The 26,487-nt window shown below is 48.5% G+C and overlaps 1 protein-coding gene across 3 annotated transcripts in view; it reads right to left on the reverse strand.

The window, feature by feature from the left end:
- Positions 1–251: 251 nt before the first annotated feature.
- The window catches only part of THOC5 (THO complex subunit 5), a 29,042-nt gene continuing 2,806 nt past the window's right edge, over positions 252–26,487 (reverse strand). For all 3 annotated transcript variants that reach the window (XM_052654406.1, XM_052654405.1, XM_052654407.1), the window contains 19 exons: positions 24,614–24,757; positions 23,601–23,714; positions 23,352–23,449; positions 20,305–20,451; positions 18,798–18,912; positions 16,312–16,444; positions 15,563–15,595; positions 14,223–14,300; positions 13,513–13,553; positions 13,212–13,311; positions 11,675–11,783; positions 9,299–9,400; positions 8,625–8,721; positions 7,956–8,070; positions 6,436–6,539; positions 6,188–6,275; positions 4,017–4,132; positions 3,178–3,368; positions 252–449 (listed from right to left, as the gene is read on the reverse strand). In XM_052654406.1, coding sequence (XP_052510366.1) covers positions 386–449; positions 3,178–3,368; positions 4,017–4,132; positions 6,188–6,275; positions 6,436–6,539; positions 7,956–8,070; positions 8,625–8,721; positions 9,299–9,400; positions 11,675–11,783; positions 13,212–13,311; positions 13,513–13,553; positions 14,223–14,300; positions 15,563–15,595; positions 16,312–16,444; positions 18,798–18,912; positions 20,305–20,451; positions 23,352–23,449; positions 23,601–23,714; positions 24,614–24,757 — 1,989 coding nt within the window. In that variant the 3' untranslated portion in view covers positions 252–385. The remainder of the gene's footprint in view (positions 450–3,177; positions 3,369–4,016; positions 4,133–6,187; positions 6,276–6,435; positions 6,540–7,955; positions 8,071–8,624; positions 8,722–9,298; positions 9,401–11,674; positions 11,784–13,211; positions 13,312–13,512; positions 13,554–14,222; positions 14,301–15,562; positions 15,596–16,311; positions 16,445–18,797; positions 18,913–20,304; positions 20,452–23,351; positions 23,450–23,600; positions 23,715–24,613; positions 24,758–26,487) is intronic.

A 26,487-nucleotide genomic window follows, 5' to 3' on the forward strand; every position in this document is an offset into this window, starting at 1 on the left:
GAAGAAGAGCTTTTGCTTTTTCTACTAGACTGCCTTTGGCTTCCCCTGCCACCCGCTAAGAGCAGGGACCTGGATGACAAACACGAAGGCAGTGAGGGTCTGCTGCAGAGCTGGAGTCGTTCTCACTCTGCCGTTCCCGGCCAGCCAGAGAGAGCTATCCACACGTGTGCGTTCACGCCGTGCCTCGCTCCCACCTGCCCTTTCAGACCAAAGCCACCCCCTCTCCCCAGGGAGCCGCAGACAAAGGCCACTTAGTCAGGTGACATTTTAATAGGCTACAAATAGAAAACCTGTCCCAGGAGACTATCAAGAGCCACGTGTGCGCCGGAACCGGAAGCAGAGGCGCAGCACTTAGGGTCTGCGGGGAAGCAGGCCGAGAGCGACGTCAACGATGGCTGAAGAATCCTTGAGGGTGGTTATATTTAAATGGCTTTATCCTGCTGGGACCCCTAGAAAAACAGGAGAAGGGAGGCCAGTTAACACCATAACTTTGGGCTGATATAATGAATGCATCCACACAAGGGACTACTACAAAGCTGTTAAGGGAGAATACGAGACTGGTGTAAGGAAAGCACACTGCACAACAGTATGAAAGGTGTGACAGCGGTTCTGAAAAAACGTCTTCATGTGCCCCCGAAGGCATGACGTGCCCACACAAGCCCGGAAGTGCCCACTGACGACGGGCACTTTAGGGGACAGGGGGCTTGGGCACCCTCACTGTTTACAGTGTTTTTATGCAACAGTTTGTTGCTGTTTTTATGTTTAACAACAAATATGTTTTATTCATGTCTATGATTAAAAAAATATAACCTGAAAATCCTCTTTTGTAGGGAGATTCCCATGCAGGTAGGAGTTTACGTGGGAAAAGAATCTGTACTAAGTGCCTGCCAAGGGCCTTGCGTTTATACTTGCTACTTCAGAGATGCTATTTCTATCATTTCAAAGATTTTAAATGAAGATGCAGGCTTAGGGATGTGACCTACCTGATATTAGACAGCCAGAAAGTCTCACAGACCAAATTCAAAACCAGGTCTGATGCTAAAGCCTGCTGGCACAAGAGGCTAACAATCATAGCCAAAGCCTGGACCTTGTGACATTTAGGTGCTTCAGCTCGTCTTGGGCCCCTGGGCAAAAAGTTCACACAGGGTTCTTTTCCACACAACTCCATGGTGAACAATGTCCAGCTAAAGGGCCTCTTTCATTCTTCTGCCTGTGACTGACATTCAGTGGTAACCAGAAGGTGACACCTTGGATCTTGGTCTGAGGGAGGGAGGGTGAGAGGCAGTGTAGGTGTTTGCCAGAGGGAGGAGATCTGTATATCTTTTTTTTTTTTTGCCACACTGCACAGAATGGACTTAAAGGAGGGCTTACTCTGCCTGCACCATGCTTGGCACTTGACAGGCTCCCCTGGTTTAATTTCATGCTCCCAACACCACCTGACTGGATATAGTTTTACTGATGAGGAATCTGAAGCTCAAGAGCTTCAGACCCTGATCACACAGGCAGCAGCTGCAATCTGAATCCAGGCTGTTCTGGCCCCAAAGTCTTTTCTTAAAATGATGTCATGAACCTTCCCAACACCAGAAGGGTACAGTGTCGAGTCAGGTAAATTGAGGCATACAGCTGATGGAGACCCCACAGCCTGAAGGCAGCCAGCCCCGGGCAGAGCCAGACCTCGAGTCTCCTGCGGCCCAGGCCAGCCCTTTGCAGCCCAGGCCCTTGACCTGATCCCAGTGGTCAGGAGGACTCCACACCAAGAATCTCACATCCCACATCTCATCAGTTATGGAATTAACTGGATCTGGGCAGCCAAAGGAGCACCTTCCCAGGACACAATGACAGACGAGCACAGCCTGGGGAACAAAGCAGTTCAGGAAACGGGTCCTGTGGGAACCACTAGACAGCAAAGGACAGACAGTGGCTGAGTGAGAATTCCCACCCTGGAAATGTGCTACAGCAGGCGGGGCGCGGGGAAGAGCTGAGGTTTCAGACAGACAGACCAGGGACAGCAAGTCCCAGAACACACCGCCACCTAGCCGTCAGCGCCACCTCGCAGCCACGGTGGGGCTGGAGCTGGTTATTATCAGCTAGCACAAGAAGCCAGGCCAGGTGGAGGTGCCAGACGGAGGCAGGAGGATGTGGGACAGCCTCCAGGGGCGCAGGCTGGCGGTGTGAGAAGGTGAAGGCAGGCAAGGCACCTTCCAGACTGTCAGAGAACACAGCGATGTCCTCCTTGGATACACACTACAGCCCTTTGTGACACCATTCCTCCCCAGCCCCCTGCCCCAAAGGGAAGGAATGCCTGAGGAGTGTGGGCTCTGGGATTCTGAAACTGACTCAAAGAACAAGACCATGAGTTAAGGGATGAAAGGGAAGGAAAAGACCCGACACCAAAGCGGAAGGAAAAGCAGCCAGAAGTGCGGGGCCTGCAGACACACTAAATACCAAGCCGCCAGCGCCTGTGGGCATTTTCTGAGGCTCCGTCTGTGCCAAGATCCATTTTGGGAGGCCTACGTGAACTACCTCTGCTTCGTCATGAGTTAGAAGGTAATGCTTCCATTTCAGCCTTTGGGAAAGGCTCAGAGCTGAGCTGAAGTGGCTCTTTGAGTCACCCAGATGATGAGCGGGACAGCGGAGGTCTGCACTGTGTGCGTTATTTCACACCTGGCTCCTCTTTGACGCCCGACTGCCTACAGCTGTGATCCTCCTGGACGTGGGAGCACTGTAGGGAGTACAGCAGACTCTGGGGACTGGTGGGAGACATGTCTAGTCTGTATACAGGCCTATAGCCTCCATCTATTGAGGACATCCCTGTGTTCTCTGTAGTTTACAAACTTCATTTGAATCAGAAAAAACAAATCTACTGGCTCCCACAGAAAGCAGAGAAAGGAAAGTTTAGTCAAGTCCTCTTGCTCACGCAGCATGAGGCCCACCTCTGGGGTGTATGCGTGATGAACAACTAACTGGACTGGGCTGGGCTGATAGGGCAGGGGCCCCAGGGCAAGTTTTAGGAAGGAGGAAGTGAGCTCTCTCCGGAAATCTGGCAGCAAGGTGTTAATTTCCACAGTGAAAGGAGACCAGAGCACCCGAGGACACGTGTGCCCTCTGTGCCAGGCTCTCTCTGCCCCGCGTCCCTGTGAGAGGCAGGGCTGGAGGTCCCGGGGCCCTGTCCCTCACCTGAAAAGCCGCAGACACATCTTCTCCTGGGGAAACTCCTTGGGCCCCTCCACGCTGTCGTCATGGCTCTCCGTCTCCAGGTAGACGTCCAGCAGCACGCACAGGCGCTGCAGCTGGTTGGTCAGAAGCTGGTGGCCAGGCCGCGGGCCGCACAGCTCCTTGTAGCACACGTTGACCTCGCTCTCCATGGCCTACAGCGGGGTGGGGGGGGTGGGTGCGGCAGAAGCCAGAAACTCAGCACCACTTGTAGGCCAGCTGGGTCTCATGGTTTCATGTGAACCGAGCCTGGGCCCCTGCAGATAAAGCCAGGCTGGCTTGTCCTGAGGCGCCCGCTCCTCAAGACAATGGAGTCTTCCTGATCCTGACCTGGAACATTTCCTGCCTTGCATATCCACAGCCAAAAAGAGCAAGATGGACAGAGGAAGAATCTCAAGATCAGATCCAAATGGGAAAGCGTTAGGGTTCAAAGTGTGCTCCTCGGCTATGGAGTCAGATCCATGGGCATAACAGTAATTAACACGGGCAACGATTTCACACCCTGTCTCGTTCCTGTGCATTTTACATTTCCACATAAGCCTGAAACGACCTTTCAAGGCTCGTCTTTGTATTAGCCCTGTTTTATAAGCAGGGTGAACCTGTGGACCCCAGGCTAGTAAGGGGGGTCTGAGCCCTTCACTACACCTTGCAGTCTCTAGCACATTCTACAATCCCAGCAGCATCTGCCCTGGAACTTCGTCAACGCCCAAGCCCCCAGCTACCACCGGTTATGCCCCCCTCGCCCCCAACCCCGGCCCAAGGAGGCTCTCCCTGCTCCTCCCATCACCCTCCGAGGACCTTACCCGAATATTGTCATCGTTGTTGTTGGTTTTCTCCCCTTTCCAGTTCAGACAGAGCTGAAAAATGGGTGGGATGGATGAGTAGCCAGGGTTCAGCACCACAGCAGCCTGGAGCTTAGCTGGGAAAGGTGGGGAGAGGAGGAAAACACAGTTGAGAGCCGGCTTGCCAGCCACGACCACCTCCCCGCTGGAACCCTGAGGCCAGCTCTGTGTCTCACATTAGTCCAGGTGCTCAGAGCACATTCTGCTACCAACTTTTACTTTCCGCCTAGAAACTCCAAAGTGGTACTGTCAGGCTGCAGAAGGTGAGGTCCTGTGACTAGGCCTCAGGACACAGAAACGTGAGGAGTCCTGAGTCTGGTTAGCCCAGTTCTATTTACTACTTTGACAGAAGTCTGTTTTACCTGGCATTTATTTGCCAGCAGGTTAAGGATTTTCCCTTAAAGTGCCCTATCTGTTTTTCTTTTCAACAATATTATGTACTAGACATCACATTATAGTCAAATATATTTTCTCTATTCTGTTCTTTATTTTTATCTATTTCGTTACGTGAAGCTTTTTGATAACCAGCATTTACTGAGCACCTACTGTTTTCTGCGCACAGTGCTGAGCCCTTTTCACCCACATTTTATTTCATTCTGATAACGAGTCTCATCCCATTTCACAGTTAAAGAAACTGAGGCTCTGACAGAAACTTCCTAAAAATCATTAAACAGCCGCAAAACAGCAGTGCTGAGTTTAACTAGAGCTACCTGGTGCCAAAGCTGTGTTCATAATCATTAAATGAGAAATTTGTATTTTTTAACATACATACTTATTTTTTCTCTGGTAACAGCCTTTGTCTTTTTCAATACGATACCCTCTCCATCAATGAGCTAAGTGCTTAGCCACCCTTTTTTCATTACTTATGGGAACGGAGGGAATGAATGCTCACCCACTAGTAATTCAAATAAATTAATAGAGAACAAGAGAGTGTAGGATAAGATAACTCTACCCTGACAGTCGCAACATTTATTGAAAAGTGACATTTTACTGTTGTTTCTGTCATAATAGTTTTGAATGTATTTCTGGGTTGATCTCTTGTCCACCAATTTTTTTGTTTTTAATCCATACTATGAAATTGTTGTCCACTTATTCATTTAAAGTTCACTCTCAAATTTTCAAATTCTATTACAACACATCTAATAAAAATTTAAATGATCACATTCATCCTTTGTATGAATACAGGATATTTGTTATTTTTCCAAGCTCTGTTCCCCTCATCCAGGAAGCAAAAGTGATGTCTTCCAATGATTTCCCACCCTTGGGGCTTTGGAAATTTCTTGGATGCATAGTTTTCTGTGCCCTTTGAAAACAGCACTCTGCGTTGTTTGGGGATGAGGTTTGAATATTTTTTAAAAGGAGAGAAGACAGAAAGTGAATGCAAAATTCCAAACAGCAGTCACCCATCACGAGGGTGAGAATGAAGTGGGATCAAGGAGCCTCCACTGTATCTGAAGTTATCTAATTTCCTCAGAATATTTCTAAAAACATGAAAAGTGAAGACACGGGTAAAGAATCATGAACATCAAAGAGTGTAACCTTTCATTTCTCATACTATCTTGGAACTACAGACAACTCCCTCTGCCCTGCAGCCTTGGCACTGAGCCTCTGGGGTGGGCCAGACCCACAGAGGCTGGGGCTGGACGACAGCCCCACAGGTGCCATCGGGGTGGGTCCAGCTGGAAGCCCTGGCCGATCAGATGCCAGGACAGCAGTGAGGAATCAGAGCTCTCAATGCCTCCCCAAGTGAGCGTAGGGACTGCAAAGAGGGAGGAGAGTCCTGCACTTCACAGCTTTAGAGTGACAGCCCTACCTTGAAGAGAGGACGAGCAGGTCTCTGATTCTAAAGGGTGATGAAGCAAAGGGGCTAAGAACTCAGGCTCAGAGATCTGACTGGGTGTGTGACTGAGCATCATCTACAGAGCAGGTAGGTCACCAGCGCCGGACCGTGGTGACGATTAGCTGAGGATGGGACTGTTGCAGTACAAGTCCTGGCTGAACGCTGCCTCTCAGCCGAGACTGCTGAGTCCCCGAGGCAGGAGTCCAGATCTTTAGCTTCCTCGGGCCAGCTCCCAGGAAGGTTTGATTCTCAGCGGCTCCCCTCACCTAGAGCCAGTCGGCAGAGTGGTTACCTGTGCCCCTCTCCACAAGTGCCATGTAGTAGAGATTGGTGTCCCCGGCCAGTCCCGCCTCCACAATGTCTTTGGTGAAATGCAGCTCCTGGAAGTCACCAAGGAGGGGGAGGGTGAGCTGTTGGCGCCTCTTGTCAGACTGCCCCACCCTTCAGAAGGAGGAGCAGCAGAAAGGAGACTCGGGTCTGCAGTCCCCAGGACAGCAACAGTGGCCTGTCCCCGCCCCTCCGCCCCCCCCACACACCTACCGTGTAGTCCTCATGGGCAATCGTCACCCACTTCACCAGGCGAGAGACGACCTTTGCAGGGAAGAGGTAGTGGCAGTCGCTGGTGACCGGGACAATGCCGTGCTCTAAGAGAGCAGGACAGAGGGCGTCACAGGCGGAAATCGGCCGCCACAGCTGGGTAACCGGCACCCTCTGAAAGGCTCAGATGGCCCTGCCACCTGTCCAGGTACGCTCGGTGCTCACGTCAACACGCGCCAGGAATGGAGGCACGTCAACCTGACCTTCGCCCAGCGCTCGTGCACGTGGCAGGACCCAGCCCCAGCATCCACAGCGCTTCATCCTTAATGCAAACGAAAAACACCCTGCCGCCAGAACCGACAAGGAGCCTCTGTGGCAGTGACTGTTAATTAGATCAAATAGCCAAGAGGGCCGTTCTCACAGCTGACCTTGTAGGAGGAAGGACTAAAGTCTTCTGTGCCAGTTCCTCTAAGGGAGAAGAGCAGCAGGGCTGCTCCAGGGCGAATTCCTGCTGGTGTTTCAATAAACAAATATGCCAACATGGTACACGCTATCCAGGATGACAATCATCCAACCCCAGGACAAAACAAACTCCACAGTGCTGATGGGGAGCCTGGAGAAACCAGAGTCCATGTGGGGCCTCCAGATGGGTGCTGGGAACTCAAAGCCTTTCCTGACAGTGGCTCTTTTATTTATTTTTGATGTGGATCACTTTTAAGGTCCTTATTGAGTTTGTTATAATATGGCTTCTGTTTTGTTTTGGATTTTTGGCTGCAAGCCATGCGGGATCTTGGCTCCCTGGTCAGAGATAGAACCTGCACCCTCTGCGATGGAAGGCGAAGTCTTAACCACTGGACCACCAGGGAAGCCCTGACAGTGGCCTTTTTCAGGCTGGAAAGATCTTAACCCTCTCCCACTGGTGCCTTGCACCCGACAGGCTGTGACAGGTGTTCACAGAACGAATAAAAGAGAAGCCCCCACGTGGCCACCATCTTGGTCAAGGGCTCATCAGAACCACTTGGGAGCTTACGGTGAACCCCGGGCTCAGCCCCGGCCTGGAGGATGTCAGCTCAGGGGACGGGGAAGGAGGAGGCGTGGGTTACTGGACTGCTGTATTCAAGCAAGCTAAGCGTAAGCTCCGCAGAAGCAGGGCTCTGTCTTGTGCTTGTGGTTCCTTTCCCAGCACTATAGTGGAGACCCCGAGTGAATGAGGTTCCTGTTAAAATGCACAGTAAAGTCTGCCACGCGCTGACCTAGCACAAGTGCTCCCGACCAATCTAGTAAGTTGGGGCCCCAAAAGGCTTTGGGCGGGCCGAGGCAGCCTTGTAGCCCTGTGGGGAGCTCACACCTCTGCTTGGCGGCCTAGAGCTCTCCCCAGTGGCCCAGCTGACACCTCTCTTCAGCAAGAGCCAGGGAGCCAGCTGACTTTGTCATCAGGATTCCAGACCTCTGACCGCAGGGCTCCGTGCTCTTTGTGCTTGTGCTGAGCGGCTCAGGCCACAACCCCGACTAACACCACTTACCCAGGGAGGCAAACTGCTTGTGGAGGGCGAGGCGGGACTGCACCCTGGTCTTCAGCAGTTTCATGGTGGTCTCCATGTGACTGGCGCTCAGCGAGTGGTCTGTGATCACAGTGTGCTGTGGGTGGCAGAGCACAGCACACGCGTGAGTGCTCCCTGTGCCCTCCTCCTGCCACCCCTCTCCCAGGGCCTGCCTGCCTGTGGCGGCCAGGAGCACCCACGTCCTGGCGTAGATGTCTTCTGGGGTAGCAGGGTCTCCCTGAAGTGGGGCCAGAGACCAAGTCCCGGCAGGAATGATTCAAGCTGCTGGGATCTGGAGAGGCTGGGGGAAAGGAAGGCTTCTGCTGAGGTGCCCATTGCCCTGGGGTTCATTTCTGGCACCTTCGTACATAAGACCAAGGGGTAGTAGCACCGGGAGCCACGGGATACGCAGGGCAAGGATCCCAGTTACTTTGACCTGGGGGGGGCGTAATAGGCTCAGGGTGAAAGCAAAAGACACCTAAACACTTGGAGGCCTTGGACACTTTAGAGTGAAGGAGGACAGGTCACAGCCCAGAGGGCTGGCATTCTGCTAGTTTAAAGTCCCAGAGGCCATCAGAAGCCCTTCTGGAGTCTGCAGAGAAGGAGAGGAACAGGGCTCCTCAGCCAAGGGGACTCAATCAGTGGACACACCTGAGGCTGCTCTTTGGGGAAGTGAAGACCACCCAACTTCTGCACCCACAAGTAGGGGTGACCGAGGTCAAGTACGTAGTCCCTCAAAGTCAGGATGCTGCAGAAAAGAACACAGAACGGAATGAGTTTAGAAGTCACTTCTGCAGTGGTCCCAGGGTATATGCCTCATCCCACCCTTTCATCTCCCCTAACAGAACGGTCCTGCAGGCTCAGCGCACTCATGGCCGGGCCGCCAGCAAGGTCTCTCAAGTTCATCAGTTCCCTGCTGTGAATTTTCTCTCTCCTAGAGCCAATTTTCTCTTTTTCCCTGGCAGCCTTCAACTCATTAGCAAATCTCAATAAAAAGGCAGTATACTTATCTTTTCATTAGTCCAGCAATTTATAAAGTATTTCCTAAATTTTAATCATCAAGAGAACTAAAATGTTAAACACATCTCTTACCACACTCAGAGCTTGGACCGTTCCACCCTTCCCCATCCTTCTCCAGGGCCTCATAAGCAAGAAAGGACAGGTGTCCCCTTCTCTGGATGGAGCACTCCCTCTCGCTCCACCATTTCTCCATCCCCCACCCCCAGCCCCTGAAGGCCTCTGGTCCTAACAGGTCTCCTGCTTTGAGTCACCAGAGAAACTCTGAAGTGGACAGGCTGGAAGAGGAGGAAATGTTGCTGACTCACCCAACTTTATCAAATTGATACTGATTGGCTGGATTGGGAGTCTTCTTTCCATGATCCCCAGGGTACAAGCAGCTGAGGACTGAGTCAGGAGACAGCAAGTCACTGGAGGAGGGAAAAGACTGCAATGAGAACACTGGCCAAGCCCTTGGCTCAATGCAGACGTGGCCATCTGGGGGTGGTAACGCCCTCTCCCACTGATGAGAAAAGCCACCATTTACTGAATGCTTCTTGCAGTCTAGACCCTGTATATGCCTGAGGTCATCAGGTCCTCACAACCCTATGAAGTAGGGAGGATTAGCATTTCCATTCTATGGAGGAGAAACTCGAGGCTTTGAAAGATATAGCAAGCCCAAGCTGACACTGCTAGAAAAGCGCTGGAGCCAGGATTTACACTGTTCCATCAAAGACAGAAATACTCTTAATTGCAGGTTTTTTTGTTTGTTTCTGGTGCAGATCCCATCTCTGGTTGAGGAACTCCGGCCCCTGCCTTGAAAGCATGGAGTCTTAACCATTGGACCACCAAGGTAGTCCTTTAACCACCAATTTCCAAAGAAACCTATCCCTTCAAAAAGTATACAGTGACCAGAGCCTTTCCTCAAGGGAGCAAAACCCTGTGACACCAGAAATAGGAACACTCAGAACTTTCATAGGAGCAGAACAGATTTTTTCTACCCCAAAGAGACCCAGTGTGCAGCTCTGATGCTCTGCCTATCTCACACTTCACCTCATCTCATGCGGACACAGAAAGAGCTCCCCTTGAATATTCCCAGAAAAGATACATCACACAGACTGGAGACAAGGTGACCTAGTGCTGTAAGCAGAAAGACACGGTGATGCCAATGCCACCTACTCACAATGGTTAAACATGTAATTGAGAGTGACGATCAGAGAAGAGACAGCACAGGCACAGAATGGAGTAATCTGATCACAAAGGAAGACAGGGCCCAATCTTTCCCTTCATCCGTGGGAGCTCCCCTTCACCTTCTAGGGGCAGCATCAGGAGAGACTCAGGCAGACGGCCGATCCTGCTGCCCTGAGCCCGGCAGGCCTCCGGGAACTCGGCCCAGGAGAGTGGCAGTTTGTGGCTAAACTGCTCTGCACTGCTCTGTCATGCCAGAGTTTCCCTGCATCACCCCCACCCCCAAGGGTCTCTGTCCCCTTCGCTGCTACAGAGAACTAGCTATAAAATCAGTAACTGTCACTCTTTTAGCCAATATTTAGTGGCTGATACTAATATACTCAATCAACCAAAACAAAACAGTTAAACTGCACAAGAGTGGGACTTGAAATTGACAAAACCTGATGGAATGGTCAAATTCTGACAAATTTCCACCCATAACATGTGGCTCAGGACAAGTGAATTTGGTAAAAACAATGGACATTAAAGAGCAGGCGACTGCACGTGCAGAGGCTGGTGAGGAGAGGTCTTCAGGGTCCAGCCCCAGGGCTTAGCAGGTGGGCGTCTGAGAAGGGAGCAGGCAGAATGCTTACCCAAGGAGCTCCACAGGGGCCCTCTGGCTGAGCAGTGCGACTGGGTGGTCTGGAGAAGCCAGCCCCAGGCTCCCCCTGCTGGCGTGAGGTGGGAACAGGGAGGACAGCACCCACAGTGCTCAGGATGGCCCAGCATCACTCTCAAGCACAGGGACAAGGATGCAGCCAGGAGAGGGCACGGACACTAAGCTCAGGGTGGACGGCAGCCACCCTCGGGCAGCCCTGGGAAGAGCCCTGTGCCTCCCAGGCTATCTACACCTGACGTGAGGACTCAGTGGGGCAGGGCTGGGTGGCGAGCCAGGCCAGGTGAGCCTCCTTCACCCCCAGGCCCTCTTGGTCCTCTTCCCTTCCTCCCACGGCCAGCGGCCATGGTCAGGGCCTTTCTGGGGATGCTCCCCCTGTGGCTGCCTCTATGTGCCTCTGCTCACCCTTCTCAAAACCCACCCACCAGTCTTCTTCCCACTGCTGCTACCAGGTAAGGACAACCTGGGATTGAGCTGAGCTGCAGAGTAAAATCCCAGGCCCTTGGGACAGAAAAAGACAAGAGAAAGAGAGGCCTAAATCTGTCAACCTGGTAAAGTCTGCCAAGTCTCACGTTCACACTCTTTCCACTGGTGTAAAAGCTGGAGCCCACCCACTCAGTTTACAACAGGCTGCAGTCGTTTCTGTCATCGGCTGTGTAGTAAGAAGACTGCACGGATTCCAGCCAGTTGAGTGCTTTCTAAATATACCCTTAGTGCGCCAGGACTTCTGGCTGTGTGGACGCGACAGCAGACGCCAGTGCGGCTGTGAACCCCTCCGAGTCAGGTGAGAGAGGATCCAGGAACAGCACAGCAGGCAGGCACCCGCCACACCCCCGCCCACATGCCAGCCCCACAGAGGTACCCTGCGCTGATGGGGGTGATCAGCTCCGTGGCGGTGGTCACTTTGGCTTTCACCGTCATGATGTTGAGGTTCATGAGGTAATAGAAAGTCAGGTGCAGCACACTGTCATCTGGAGGCGAGGAAAAGAGACATCCTTTATCAGCTGACATTAGAAGGGAGTCAACAGAATCATAGAAAATCAACGACGTTTAAGATCTTTCACACAAAAACAACGGCAACTTAATATTGACTTAAAAAAAGTCTCTACAAATTCTTTACTCCTCCTCCCTCCAAGAAGTGGAGCTTCATTTTCCTCCCTTGAGAGTGGACTGGACATACAGACTCTGCTTCCAACTAAAACAACAAGGAAAAGAAGTGATCAAGTGATCACCAGGTCAGCAAGTGATCTGGGTTAATGTCACTAGTACCAAGACGCAGTGATACCATGGATCCCTGGTAACACAGGACGGTGAACACTCTATCGGTGGTGTGCTTTCTCCAAAACCCACAACCTCAGTCTAATCAGAAAACATCAGACAAGACCAAACTGAGAGTCTTTCTACATGATACATAAACCTCATCTTCCAAAGTGTCAAGGTCATAAAAAACAAGCAAAGACTTGAGGAGACTAAGGGGCACAATGACTAGATGCACATGAGATCCTGGATTGAATCTGAGAACAGGAAAAGGGCATTAGGGGAAAAACCAGGGGCATCTGAGTAAGTTCTATAGTTAATGGTATAGTACCAATGAAACTAACTCTGATTTTCAAAACTGCACTCCGGTGAAGTAATCATGTACAGATATGAGAGTTGGGCCATAAAGAAGGCTGAGCACTGAAGAACTGATGTTTTCAAACTGTGGTGCTGGAGAAGACTCTCGAGAGTCCCTTGGACAGCAAGGAGATCAAACCACTCAATCCTAAAGGAAATCAATCCTGAATATTCATTGGAAGGACTGATGCTAAAGCTGAAGCTCCAATACTCTGGCCATCTGATGTCAAGAACTGACTATTGCATAGACTATTTCTTGAAAATACACAGAAAACCAACACAATGGCTGCCCTTGGAACTCAGACCTAGGCCCAGGGTCTGGGAGGCTGGGGTGAGAGGGAAGCTTATGTCTGACCACTAACTCTTATCACGCTGGGATGTTTTATCATGTGCTCCAGTATCCATATGAAGCCAGTTTCAAAACCCACATTCTCTGCAGAATACAAAGTTCTATTTGTATGTATTAAATTAAGCAAGTTGATTATGTTAGTCAAAAGCTGCATACTCTTGGCAACTTGCTCTGTGTATCTGACCTGTCAAATTCAGAAAGATGGTAGCTTCATCAAGTGTCCCTGATGTGTCTAATGGTTTTGCTATGTTTTTAGGGTTATGATTCAGGAAGGGAAAATAAAGTCAAACTCCATGAAGAACAATAAAGGAAAACAGAAATATGAAACCAGAATCTTTCCGTAGGCAAGGGGGCATCGGCTTGCCAGACCCCAGGTGGCTGCAGCTGGCCGTACTCCTAGGTGTTATGAGATGGCCCAGACTATGGAGAGCCAGACCTTTGCACTTCAGGTCCAGCAGAACAGACAGCGGGTGCCTCTTCAGCATCTCCTTGCGCTTGTCGTCTAGCTGAACTCCCAGTGTGGGTCGCCGGCGTTTCTGGACAAAGGAGGGAGTTGAGCAGGTTAAGCACGCGTCACAGGAATCCCCCCTTCCCTCTCCCTGCCACCCAGGGCTTCAGCACTGGGACCTGTGCTTCAGCTCTCAGGCTGCCAGGACCCCAGCCGCCCTCTCTTCCACATCTCTCTTCTGCTTCCAGGGAGGATGGCACCTGGCAGCTAGCAGGCCCCATGCTCTCACCGTGGTCTGCTCCTCCTCGGCGTCCGAGTCGCTCTCATCGTCTGCAGTGACAGAGGGAAGGCAGCTGGGGGATGAGGGGACTCCCCCAATTCTCCCCAGAGCACCTCGGTCAGGGCGTGTTAAAGGGCTCAGGCTTTTGTCAATGAATTTCCTTAGAACAAATAATAAATCTGCTGTTTCTCACTTAGTACAGTACAGCAATGCAAGGAAAAGGATAACAACCTATAATCCCATCGCTCCTGAGTTCTTCCAGCGCTTTTTAATGCCATCCTAGGGACATCCTAAGGTCCTCCGCTGGTGGTGGAAGCAATAACAGTAACATGAACAACCGCAGCAGCTCATACATCTGGGGATTACAAGCCATGTGCTGAGGGTGATGCTGAGGGATCTACATGCCCGACTTCCTTTAACCCAGATCACAATCCTAGATACACGAGCTATCACTATCTTGCTTTGACAGTTGAGTGAACTGAGGCTCCAAACGTTGAAGAGTTTCCCCAGCACCGTGAGCTAGTGAGAAGCAGGGCTGAAATCCAAAGTCAGGGCTTTTTCCTGTTTACCCCGAGCACTGAGACACTGAAGCCAAGCTCCCTGCCACTCAGAACCAGTACGGCTCATTTCCACAAGACCAGAGACGGCCCTGGGTGGGGACCTGGTGCCCCCGGAATCAGCAAAGGAGGACGTGGAAGAGGATCCTGAGCACCACTTACCCTGGGAGTCCTCGGGAGGCTTGAACAGAGCCTTGGCCTCATCCACGCTGCCTTCAATCGCCACAGACAACATCTTATCTGGGAGCAAGAAAGAACAGCCTGTGACAGCTGCTGAGGGAAGGAGCTCAGCCACACAGCAGGCCCACCCTGGGGCCGCACTGCCTGCACCTGTCACAGTTCCTTACTGACAGGGGCTGGAAGGCAAAAAGCCCTTTCTCCCGCTGCAGAGCAGCTAGGCAGGAAACCTAGGTCTTTTTTCCATCATTTACCGAAAACAAGGACTCCAAGTGCGGATTCCTGGCCAAGCATCACCTGAGACTAGGTGTGAATCCTCTCCTCAGGTTTACACCAAGGCACAGAAATCCAAGCCAATGGCCCAGAGCCACATGGCACAATTCTGCCAACCATCAGAAAAGCTCTCATCTGGACCCTGTAACTGTTCACGTCCTAGGAACAATGGCTCTCCCCTCAGTTATTCTTCTGTGCTACACCAAACACCCAGCACCTGCCTGTTACATTTAATTGGAAGAAGGACAGTGGGGAGGAAGATGGAACCTGCAGTCTACTCTCGGGCCTCAGTCTCTACCCAACCAACTCCCAAACCCACAACTGGGGAAGTTATGTCACTGCTTGGAGCCTCAGTTTCAGCATCTGTGAAATGCGGATTTGACAGATGGGAGCTGCCCAGCTGGCTGATAAGGACTGAAAGAGCTAACACCTATAACTTTAATTTTGAAATTACTGAAAAAAATTCACTTTGAATCCTCACAACAACCCTACAGGAGAAATACTATTACTGTAGCCATTTACAGATGAGAAAAGTAAGGCTCAGGGATGTTAGATACAATAGCCAAGTAGACAAACTAGGATTCAAGTCTATTCAACCTGAGCTTGGTCCGTCTACCACAGAGCTAAGCATCCTGATCCCTGCACCAGGCCTGACAGCTCACCGAGCGATGCCTGGACCTGCCTTTGTGGAACTCTGCGTCTGGTGCTGAGAGGTCAGAGAGGCTAGAGCCCTTCTTGCTCCATTCAAAGGGGTGTACAGAGATGCAACATAGTAATGGGGGCCTAAAAGAGTTTGCCCAAGAGTGTAAAGAAGGATGACAGACTTCCCCCAAGGGGCAGGCCACTGACGTATTCCCAGGTGGCTGACCACTGCTTATCACTGACAACCCTGCAAGAACCACCACAGCTCGTCCCAAAGAAACTGGCTGCCCCCACCAAACACAGGCAAATGCCAGACTGTTCTTTTGACTGGTTTACTCCTGGAATTCCACAGTAAAATGGGAATGAAAACAGGCTGGATTTCAAACACAAAATAAAAGAAAATTACTCACCCTGTCTAGGGGGCTGGGAAGATTTCCTATGAGCTGATGATGAAAACAGGAGGGAGAACAGAGGGGAAGGAGAGGATCAAAGGGACCGGGAAGACACAAGAAGAGAGACAGTAATGTGTGGATGCCGCGGCTGGGAGGACAGGCATGCACCGATGCAGCGTGTCTGAGGTGGTGGGGTGGGGGAGGGGAGAAAAGTTTAGGTGCCAGGGGAAAGCTGCAGGAAGGCAAGAGGTAGGATCTCCAGAAACATCCCCAAATCCTACTGGAGTCACGGGCTGCCTTCAAGCTTAATAAGGACACCTCCTCTCCCCCGGTAATTCACTGTGATGACATGCGGCCTGTTCCAGGGCATGGCGGTGAAAGCCTGGGAGAGCTGGCTGGGACCTGTGTTCACCGAGCTTCTCCCTCAAGCGAGCGGAAGGCACCGATCCACCTGCCAAGCGTGCCTTGATGGGGGAAGCGCTTGGGAGCCTGAAGAGGCTGCCTGGGCACTGAACCCAACAGCCGACCAGCCGGGCTCATCAGAGATTCAAAGCCATCCATCCTGGAGTGCCCATCAGGTTAGTCCAGCCTCAGGCCAGCTGGTCAAAGCAGCCATGCTGGGTGGTGCAGAGGGGAGGCAGCGTCTGTCACCTGAGGGCTTCTGGGCAGGGCCCGGGAGCTTTCCTCGGCAGGCGGTGCTTCCAGATGCCTCCCTGGCCTCGGCCGCTGCTCCCACAGCCCCTCTCCCCTGCCCGCCCCACACTCACCACAGGCCTGCCCGTACGCAGTGGCTTGGACAAAGAGCACATAGAGGGGAGGCGGCAAGTGTCTGGCTGTCTCGTACTGCTTGTGAGCCTGGTCGAAGGGCATGAACAGGTACTCCTGCACCGGGAGGGAAGCCTGCAAGCAACGGAAGAAGGGATTTTCTCTTTGGTAGGCAGTTCACACAGGAACCTTATCAAGTTGACAGCAATGACAAACAATAAGAAAATGAACTTTAAAAAAAGATACCAAAGGAGCTCAGCTCAGCGCTCTGTGATGACCGAGAGGGGTGGTGTAAGGCTCGGAGGGCTGCACTCTGAGAGGAACACTGAGAGACAGCCTCTAGTGGACTGACAAATTTTATTACCCAGCTTCGCTGGTAGCTCAGAGGTTAAAGCGTCTGCCTGCAATGTGGGAGACCCGGGTTCGGTCCCTGGGTTGGGAAGATTCCCCTGGAGAAGGAAATGGCAACCCACTCCAGTATTCTTGCCTGGAGAATCCCATGGACAGAGGAGCCTTGTGGGCTACAGTCCACGGGGTCACCAAGAGTCGGACACAACTGAGCAACTTCACTCACTTCACTTCGCAGATATATGGTCTCAGGGAGCAGAGCATAAAGCAGACTTGCACGTAGGCTTTCTCGATAAAACAGCAAAGCATTTAAGCATAAAATACAGTTCCCACCGCCCAAGCCATAACATAGCTTTGGCAAAACTCTAAAGGGACTCTTATCGTGAAACAACAGTCCTTGCTCCCACAAACAGGTGGTCAGAAGGAAGCATCAAGGCCGGGCGTATGACCCTTCGTCATCGGTTCCCAGTCTTGGGCACTCGGTGAACGCTCATAACCTTTGTTATGCTTGTCCTAGCTTCCAACCTTTGTCATGAGTGGAGCAAATACATTTTCAGTATTTGCTTAAAGCCTTCCAATTCCTCCACAGGGTGGAATGGGGGGATGGGTGGGAGGGAGACTCGTGAGGGAGGGGATATATGTATACGTATAGCCGATTCACATTGTACAGCAGAAACTGACACAATATTGTAAAACAATTATATTCCAATTTTTTTTAAAGAAAAAAAAAAGATACCATTTCCCCTAACTTCAGGAAAACATGAAGTACCTAAATGTCAAGTGTGTAAACGTCTACACAAACACCTGACGAATAAAAGTTCTAAATGAATGGAGCTATACGCCATGTGTACACAGTGGCAGTCACTGTCTCCCCAGACTGTGAGGGGAATAAAGTAATTTCTGGAAAACTGGTAATGTTCTTCTCAATTCTGAGTGTTGATTACACAGAACGTTCACAAATGTGCACACGGTGAAAATTTATTGACCTGCATGTACATTTACAAGCTGTATGGTTTTATGTAAAATTAATTTTTTAAAGTAATATGAGTACTTCTTTTTGAAAGGTTGTATTCAAGTTTATAAGGCAAAAGTTCCCAGTTTCTAGCCACCAAAGGTAACCATTAATGGTCTGGTGTGAAAACACACTTTTCTAAGCACACAGATGACTTAGCACACTACGCATCCATTCAATACTCTGTAAATGAAGGCACGTGTACACATGAGATTATCCTCCATGTTCTACAACCTGCATTTTTTTGTTTCATAATTTAACAGATCTTTATGTCTAGTTACTCTGTCAGTAATAGGCTCTTCCACACTTCCATCACAACTGTTAGGACTGAACCATACAAGAATTTATTTACCCTACACCCTACTTAGGAACATTTGGAGTGCTTCCAGTTAACAGGAAAAATTTAAGTACAACCAAAACTTTAAGTTTCTGACTTTTGTCCTATATAAGTATCTGTTAATTCTATACCTAGAGTTGGAGAGAGGAAACACAGATCTTGCCAAATCCTACAAAAGTGAATTTTTAATTTCTCTAGGGTCCTTTTACAAAGTTCCTCCATATTAGCCATATACCCTGCTTTATAAAACTATAAAGATTTAAATCAAATCTGATTTCACAAACAAAAAATAAGGTCACCCACAAAGAAAGACATTGCACTTTACAGGTAAAAAGTGGGGACTTTCCCTCCCGAGGTACCTGATGGCTTTCAATACTAGTGAAGTTCTTTTCAGAGTAAGAGCTCTACGAAGCAGTTGGCCCCTGAGGTGCAGTCATGGGACCTAGCACCCACGAGTGTAGGTCCTCGCAGACTGCAGGCTGGTGGAGGTCATGCAACAGTAAACTCTGCTTACAGTCTGTGGCAGTGTTTCACCTGAAGAGGTGCTGGGTGAAAACACCCAGGTAAACGTGTATATGCGCTCCTGACCCCATCCTGCCTGCACTTCCTCCACAAAGGACACAACCTTACTAGGCCAGCTGTGCGCCTGCAGACGGGGCCATCCTTGCACTGTGCTCTAGGCTCACAGACCCGACAAAACCCACAGGGCAATGTGGCTGCTGGTGGCCCGAGGTCACTGGTGAAGGCCAAGTAAAAGCCAAGGAGGTGGCGGGCTGTGGGGAGACTCTTACCTGCATGATGCTGTTGAGACGAGGCTGGAGGCTGCTCAGGTACTCCTTCTTCACCTCAATCTCCTTGAGGATCTTCTCCTTGTTGGACAGGCACTCTCGGTACTTCTCCGCCAGCCTGTTGAGGGAGGACAGGGCACTGTCCTGGGATGCTCCCCAGGGACACACCAACACACCTGTTCACCGCCAGACTCTACCTAATGACCACAGTCATGATGAACTGCTAATGTTTACCTAGCATTTACTACGTGCCAGGCACTTTGGAGACCTTTTTATAAACATTATGGCATTTAATCCTTTATAAAATCGCTGGAAGATGGGGACCTTCCTAATCCCTGAAGGAGGAAACCGAGGCTCAGGCAGGTGGGTAACTTGTCCAAGGTCGTCCAGCTAAGAGCAAGCATGGAGCTGGGCTCTGAATTCAGGCCTGTCTGCTCCGGAGGCCATGCTCATAACCACTAGGGAATACTCCCATGTCACCTCCTGCTCCATTTTTTGCCTCAGAGGCTAGAACCAAAACTTTCACAAACATACGGACCCAGCAACTACAGAACCTGAATGAGGCCCACAGACTGGCCTGAGTGGGGATGGATTCCAGGTCAGAGCCACAGGAATGGAACTCTCGTGGCTTAGCCAAGGGCAGGCTACGTACTCGAAAGGGGTGTGATGGGCCTGTCCCATGTGCTAAAAAGCTGAAACCAATTCCCTAAGATCCAGACTCTGTATTTAATAAATTCATAATGTAGACCAAAGGCACAAAATATACTCAACAACAGAAATTGCAAGGAATTAAAAATACCACCTTTTCTGACAGAAAACAAAGCAAATGTGCCACCCAAAAGCACCAGAATTCCTGTACACACGGAAAAAGTCACCGTGGTGGAAGGGATACAACCATAAAATGTCTAGGGTGAAAAACGTATATACATACCATATCCTAAGAAAAATCTTGATTAAATTACAAAGTATAGACATTCTATTTATACTTAATAAAGAAAAGCTCTTTATTAGTACAAAAAGTTTTATATGTAAAGGGGCGCCTCAATGCATTATTTACAATAGCAAAAAAATGCAAACAACTTAAAAGTCCAATCCACTATGGAAACAATTATGTGACAATTTACAATGGAATGCTGTATAGCCTTCTGAAATGACGTTTGCAAAGCTTTGCAATACCATATGAATATGCTTATGGGTGGGAGAAAAGGCCAAAAAAAATAAATTTATAGTACAAAAGGTATTTAAGTCTTAGGCATTCAAAGTTTCAAGGAAAGGTTACCTCAACTTTCTTGTAACAGCCTTAAGCAACTCCAACCCCACTTACGGTACAGCCGGTCAAGTGTGAAATGCGAAGTGTGACTTAATAAAAAAACGCGATCTGGTCTTAGAGACCATTCTGCTGGTCCCACTGTGCTTTGCTATTGACCCTGGGACAGGACAAAGCACTGGCCCTGGTGAATACAGGTTCGTGTCTGTACAGGTGAATAGGTCAGGAAGGAGGAAACGCTACCTTTTCCGCTGCTCCAGCTCCCAGTCTAGACGTGCAAGGGTTTGCTGGTGAGGGTCTCCCATGGTGACTTCTGCCTTGCTGATATCTGGAGGAGCCTCCTTATAAAACTCCTCTAAGCTAACCAGATCAATTTCTTCGTGCTTTGACCTGTAGTCAAAAACTCAATGTCAAGCTGCTGTTCTCAGAAACACTGGCTCAAGCGGGCCCCCAGTTCCCCCCAGGTATGTGTACTCTGGCCTGGTCTATAGCCACTCAGGAGCCTGGAATCCAGGCTTCTCAGCAAATGTTCATTAGTAGGTATTTCAGTGTGAAGAGAGGTAGTTGGTGACATGCCATAGGATCCTTACCCACGGTGCCCAAGCTTTATACCCGTGATTTAACTAAAGACCTAGAAAACAGGCTTATGAAACATACAGACCTCTCCAAGCTCTGCAAGAGAGCTAAGAGATTAAATAATCAAATAAAAACATCATAGTTGGGCTTCCCTGGTGGCTCAGTGGTAAAGAATCCGCCTGGCAATGTAGGAGACATGGGCGCAATGCCTGATTCGCGAAGATCCCACACGCTGTGGGGCAACTAAGCCCATGCTCTCTAGAGCCAGCGAGCTAGATTTACTGAGCCTGGGCACCCCAGAACCCATGCTCAGCACTAACAGAAGCCACCACAATGAGAAGCCCGCCTACTGCAATTACAGAGTAGCCCCTACCTGCTGCAACCAGAGAAAAGCCTGCGCAACAACAAAGACCCAGCACAATCACAATTATATAAATAAGAAGAAAATTACTTATCAAACAATGTATTCATGGTCATAAGGAAAATGAATTAAAAAAAAAAAACAACCCATCATGGTCTAGGCCTAGAATGTCAGGCTCAAACCAAGAAATGCAATTTAGCAGGAATAAACATAAAAGTCTACATTTAAGTTTAAATTATTAACTATCTAAGCTTAACATGAGGAAGATTCAACATGGTAGAACTGATATGGAAAGATCTAGGGGCTTTAAATTATTAACTATCTAAGCTTAACATGAGGAAGATTCAACATGGTAGAACTGATATGGAAAGATCTAGGGGCTTTAACTGATATGGAAAGATCTAGGGGCTTTAACTATCTAAGCTTAACATGAGGAAGATTCAACATGGTAGAACTGATATGGAAAGATCTAGGGGACATGTATAGGGGCACATGTGTATAAAAAAAAACCCAATCCTTTTTGCTACATGAACACAGTAGCGCTCAGGTTGTATAGCAGTAATAACAGGAGCTGCCACGTATTACGTACCCACTGTATACCATCCTTCAGTTCAGTTCAACTGCTCAGTTGTGTCCAACTCTTTGCGACCCCATGGACTGCAGCACTCCAGGCTTCCCTGTCCATCACCAACTCCCGGAGCTTGTTCAAACTCATGTCCATTGAGTCAGTGATGCCATCCAACTATTTTATCCTCTGTCATCCCCTTCTCTTCCTGCCTTCAACCTTTCCCAGCATCAGTATTTTTCCCAAGGAGTCAGTTGTTCGCATCAGGTGGCCAAAGTATTGAAATTTCAGCTTCAGCATCCTTCCAATGAATATTCAGGACTGATTTCCTTTAAGATGTACTGGTTTGATCTCCTTGCAGTTCCAGGGACTCTCAAGACTTTTCTCCAACACTATAGTTCAAAGACATCAATTCTTCAGCGCTCAGGTTTCTTTATAGTCCAACTCTCACATCCATGCACGACTGCTGGAAATACCATCCTTATCTCACTTAATCCTTACAATAACTGAGACAGGGATCGTTACTTCCACTTTTCAAATGAAACGGAGGCTGCCATCAGGAAGCAGCTTGCCTAAGGCCACATGACCAAGGAGTGGCGGAGCTGGGGGCTGAAGCCATGCTGCCCAGGGTCCCTGGCCCTTCCACACGGCCACTGCTCCGCCACAGGACTACATCTGGCTGCGTTCTGCATTTGTTGGCTTTCATCTGAACAACAGTAACAGGTGGTGCATCACACCCTTGGTGTTGTTATACCTTTCTTATTTTGAAATAGTAGTATTTTTAAAACTTCTTGTGAATCTTAAACTAAGAGTTTATTTCCTCCATGTACCCTTCTCCCAGGTTCCCTCAATGATAATAACTTATCTAAGGATGATAGTCAAAACCAGGAAACTGACAACTTTACAACACTGTTTACCTGATGTGGATTTTACTTCTGTATTTCAGCATAATTATGTGATGAATTTGTGGAGCAGAGAAAGATGCCTCTCAAAAATCAGCACACACCAGACCCAATGTCTAACGTGAAATGGCTGGATGACATCACTGACTCAATGGACATGAGTCTGAGCAAACAGGGAAGCCTGGTGTGCTGCAGTCCACAGGTTTGCAGAGAATCAGACACAACTTAGCGACTGAACAACAACGTCTAACGTGGTCTCCTTCATCTCAAGTTTATTACAAATAAAACCTGACTCCTTTCAGTTTATACAAATAGGTCTGATCAAGCATGAACATGCTCCCCTCTCTTATTCTGTCTATTCCTCCCTCTTTCTGATCTTTCACCTTGGACTTGCCAAGAGGCATCACAGTTTAAGAAGGATACTGACAAACTGTGGTTTGTTCACCTAGAGGCAGCTAGGCAACAAGGGGTTCAGGTTCCAAAGAATGAAATCCATTTGCAAAAATGAACTGCTGGAACTTCAAAGGGAAAAACTGGGCCAAAAGGTTAAAAAGATGTAACTGGAAGTGAGCTGCTCACATACAGGTGCTCAGGAATCAAACTGATAATGCGAAGACTCTCCCTGCTGGGGAGACAACTGCTTTTTGCCAGGGTCAGAGCTAAAAACTCCTAAGGGTCAGACAGGCTTCTGATGTTCTTTGTGCAGCCTGGAACTGCTGCTTCCGATTTTCCCATTCAAAAGTGATTTATTCATCCTTTCCCCAGATCCTGCAGTCTCCAAGCACATCTGACTCCTTTTTAAAGAAACTCGTTCACACTGAGCTACGGAGGGAAAGGCAGTTTACCAGCAGATCGCCGTGCCAAAGCCCTGTGCTCCAAAACTCACTTAAACTCCAGACACTTGGTGATCTCCTTCTGCAGGTGCATCACCTCATACAACAGGTTCTGGAGCTGCAGGTGATAGGCGTCCACTTTCTGCTTGGCCTGCAAGGAAGACAAGGTCAGAGGGGAGTGGGACAAGGCGAGGTGGGGCAGGGCAAAGCACAGGGCAAAGCTGCAAACTCAGAAAAAGGGAAAGGGGATTAGGGAGGGGGTGAGAGGGAGGAAGAGCAGAGTTAAGTCTCTCAGCTCCTACCTCATGGGTCTGATCTCTTCCTTTCTTCAACCTGATGTGGGCTAATCGATTAAGCTTCTTTAGAGTCATGAAATGCACACAGCTTTGGATCCTCCGATCTTCTATCTCAACTGCCTGCTGGCCGAGAAAACTGATAAAGACCTTGACAAATGGAGCTGGCTCAGCTTCCTTCAGCCCCTCACTGCTGACCCAACCTCATCTAGGGTTAAGACCAGACAGGAGCTCAGAACCATGAGAAGTGTCGGGGGAGATGGAAGAATGACTGTATAAGGGAAATGCTTACAGTTCCCAGGCCAAAAAAAAAAATTCTGCTTGGACCAAAGTAACAGGAATCAAAGATGGAGCAAATGCAGGCAACGCACAAACCAAACCTGTCTCTATATAACGTGCACAGAGATCCAAACAGCGCCACTGCACGCCGTATAACTTGACTACAGAATTAATTTGAGCAAAAATAGAACTATAGCTGTAAAACTTGACTACAGTCAAACAGATAGGCTGTAATAATCTTAACAATATTGGCCAGGATAAGCACAAATAAGTGAGATTCCTGAAAAAAATATGGATTGTTTTGAATTTCTTACCCATAGAGTTTTCAGTCACACTGTTTTGTTTCTCTGGCCTGAAACCTGTTTTTTTGTTTGTTTTTTTTTAATTTAATATTAACAGTTTTTGGTCTCTATGACTTACTTGTATATATCGGTCTTATATCGGCAAGGGTGACTGATGGTATTATTCATTTTCTCCACACCTAGCAAAATGCCCAGCACTTAATAAATACCATTTCAATGGATTATCAAATTACAGTTACGGAAAAAAAATGATTAAGCCTATACTTTCATGACTGTTGTTGGTGACGGTGCAGTGATGTTACAATAAACAGGCAGATCTCTAGAGCCCTCAGGGTCTAATCCCCTGATGGCAGGACACAAGACCAAAATCAGGACGGGCTGTGACAGGTGCAAACCAGATCCATCCACGCAGACCCACGTCCGCCCACAGCCGCTCCTTACCGCGTCCTTGCCGCCCCTGCTCTTCAGGTCCTGAATCTCGGCCATGAGCCTCTGCAGCTCCTGGCACGTGTACTTGTACAGCTCATAGTCTCTGCCAGGGTCCCGCAGGTCCACCTCAGCCTCCTCACTGTAGTATTTACCTTCCTGTGGAGGCAAGGATCAGGCCTTGTGGTATGGGGAGTAAAAGTCTCTCCAGTGGAACAAGGGACACTTAGCTGAGATCAGTGATTATGAAGACCCCCCAAATCAGGTCTCTAAAGAATCTGGTCCTCAAATCAAATCCTTTTCTTTCTTCTTTTCCTCTTTCTGATTGTAAAGCAATGCATGCTTGGTGTTGAGAGATTGAGAACACAGTGAAGAGTATCAAAACCAAAATGAATAATTGCCTATAATCTCACCTCCCAGCCTGAAATAACTCATTGTTAATACTGTGGATAAATGCATCAAAATAAAATAAAATGGGATTACACTGTTCATGCTATTTAGTGCAATTTCCCATCACAATAAATTCAGATCTCCATTAAAATGGCTACACACAGATGAACCAGAATTCATTTAGCCAAATTCCTTCTGATGGGTGTTTGGATGGTTGAATCAAGCTTTAGCAGAAACTAAAATATCCTAATTGGTCTCCCAGCCTTTGGAATAAACAAACACCTCTCTTTCAACAGTTAAAAATATTGCATCTGTGTGTCTGAAAGTTGCTGAGAGTAGATCTTAAAAGTTCTCATCACAAGAAAAAAAAAATTGGAACTATGTAACATGATGGATATTAACTAGACATTTTGGTGATCATTTCACAAAATATACAAATATCATTATGTTGTACACTTGAAACTGATGTTATATGTCAATTATAGTGAGTAAAGTCGCTCAGTCGTGTCCGACTCTTTGCGACCCCGTGGACTGTAGCCTACCAGCCTCCTCCATCCATGGGATTCTCCAGGCAAGAATACTGGAGTGGGTTGCCATTTCCTTCTCCAGGGGATCTTTCCGATCCAGGGAAGATCAATTATACTTCAATTTAATTATTAAAAAAAGAACAGTGAGTCAGAATCAATGCCTCCCAAAGGATAAAGTTCTTAATTAATTTTAATTTCCTAAATCTAAAGAAAGCATCATCTTCTATTTGAACTGAAGCTGGTATGTTTTACTCTAGTTTAAAAAAATAACCCACAATCAATCAATACAGTTGTCACAGAACCTATGGACTGGGAGAAAATATTTGCAAACAGTGCACTCAACAAAGGCTTAGTTTCCAAAATATATATTGGCTCATACAGCTCAGTAACAACAACAAAAGACCCAATTAAAAAATGGGCAGAAGACTTGCACAGATATTTCTCCAAAGAAGACATACAGATGGTCAATAGGCATGTGAAAAGATGCTCAACACTGCTAATTATTAGAGAAATGCATATGAAAACTACGGTGAAGTATGACCTCACACGGGTTGTAACAGACATCCTTAAAAGGTCTACAAGTAAGAAATGCCAGAGTATGGAAAAAAGGGACTCCTCCTATACTGTTGATGGAATGTAATCTAGTGCAGCCACTATGGAAAACAGTATGTAGGGTCCTCAAAACACTAAAAATAGGGTTGTCATACGATCCAGCAACCCTATTTCTGGACATGTATCGGGACAAAACTCTTAACTAGAAAAGATACATGCACTTCAGTGTTCACAGCAGCACTATTTACTATGTCAAGAAATGGAGGCAACCTAAGAGTCCATCAACAGATGAACGGATAAAGAAGATGTGGTGTGTGTTTATACACACACACACACACACACACACACACACACACACATACACATATACACTGGCTTCCCTGGTGGCTAAGACAGTAAAGAATCTCCCTGCAATTCAGG

This window comes from Budorcas taxicolor, chromosome 17 (assembly GCF_023091745.1).
Source record: "Budorcas taxicolor isolate Tak-1 chromosome 17, Takin1.1, whole genome shotgun sequence".
Taxonomy (NCBI): domain Eukaryota; kingdom Metazoa; phylum Chordata; class Mammalia; order Artiodactyla; family Bovidae; genus Budorcas; species Budorcas taxicolor.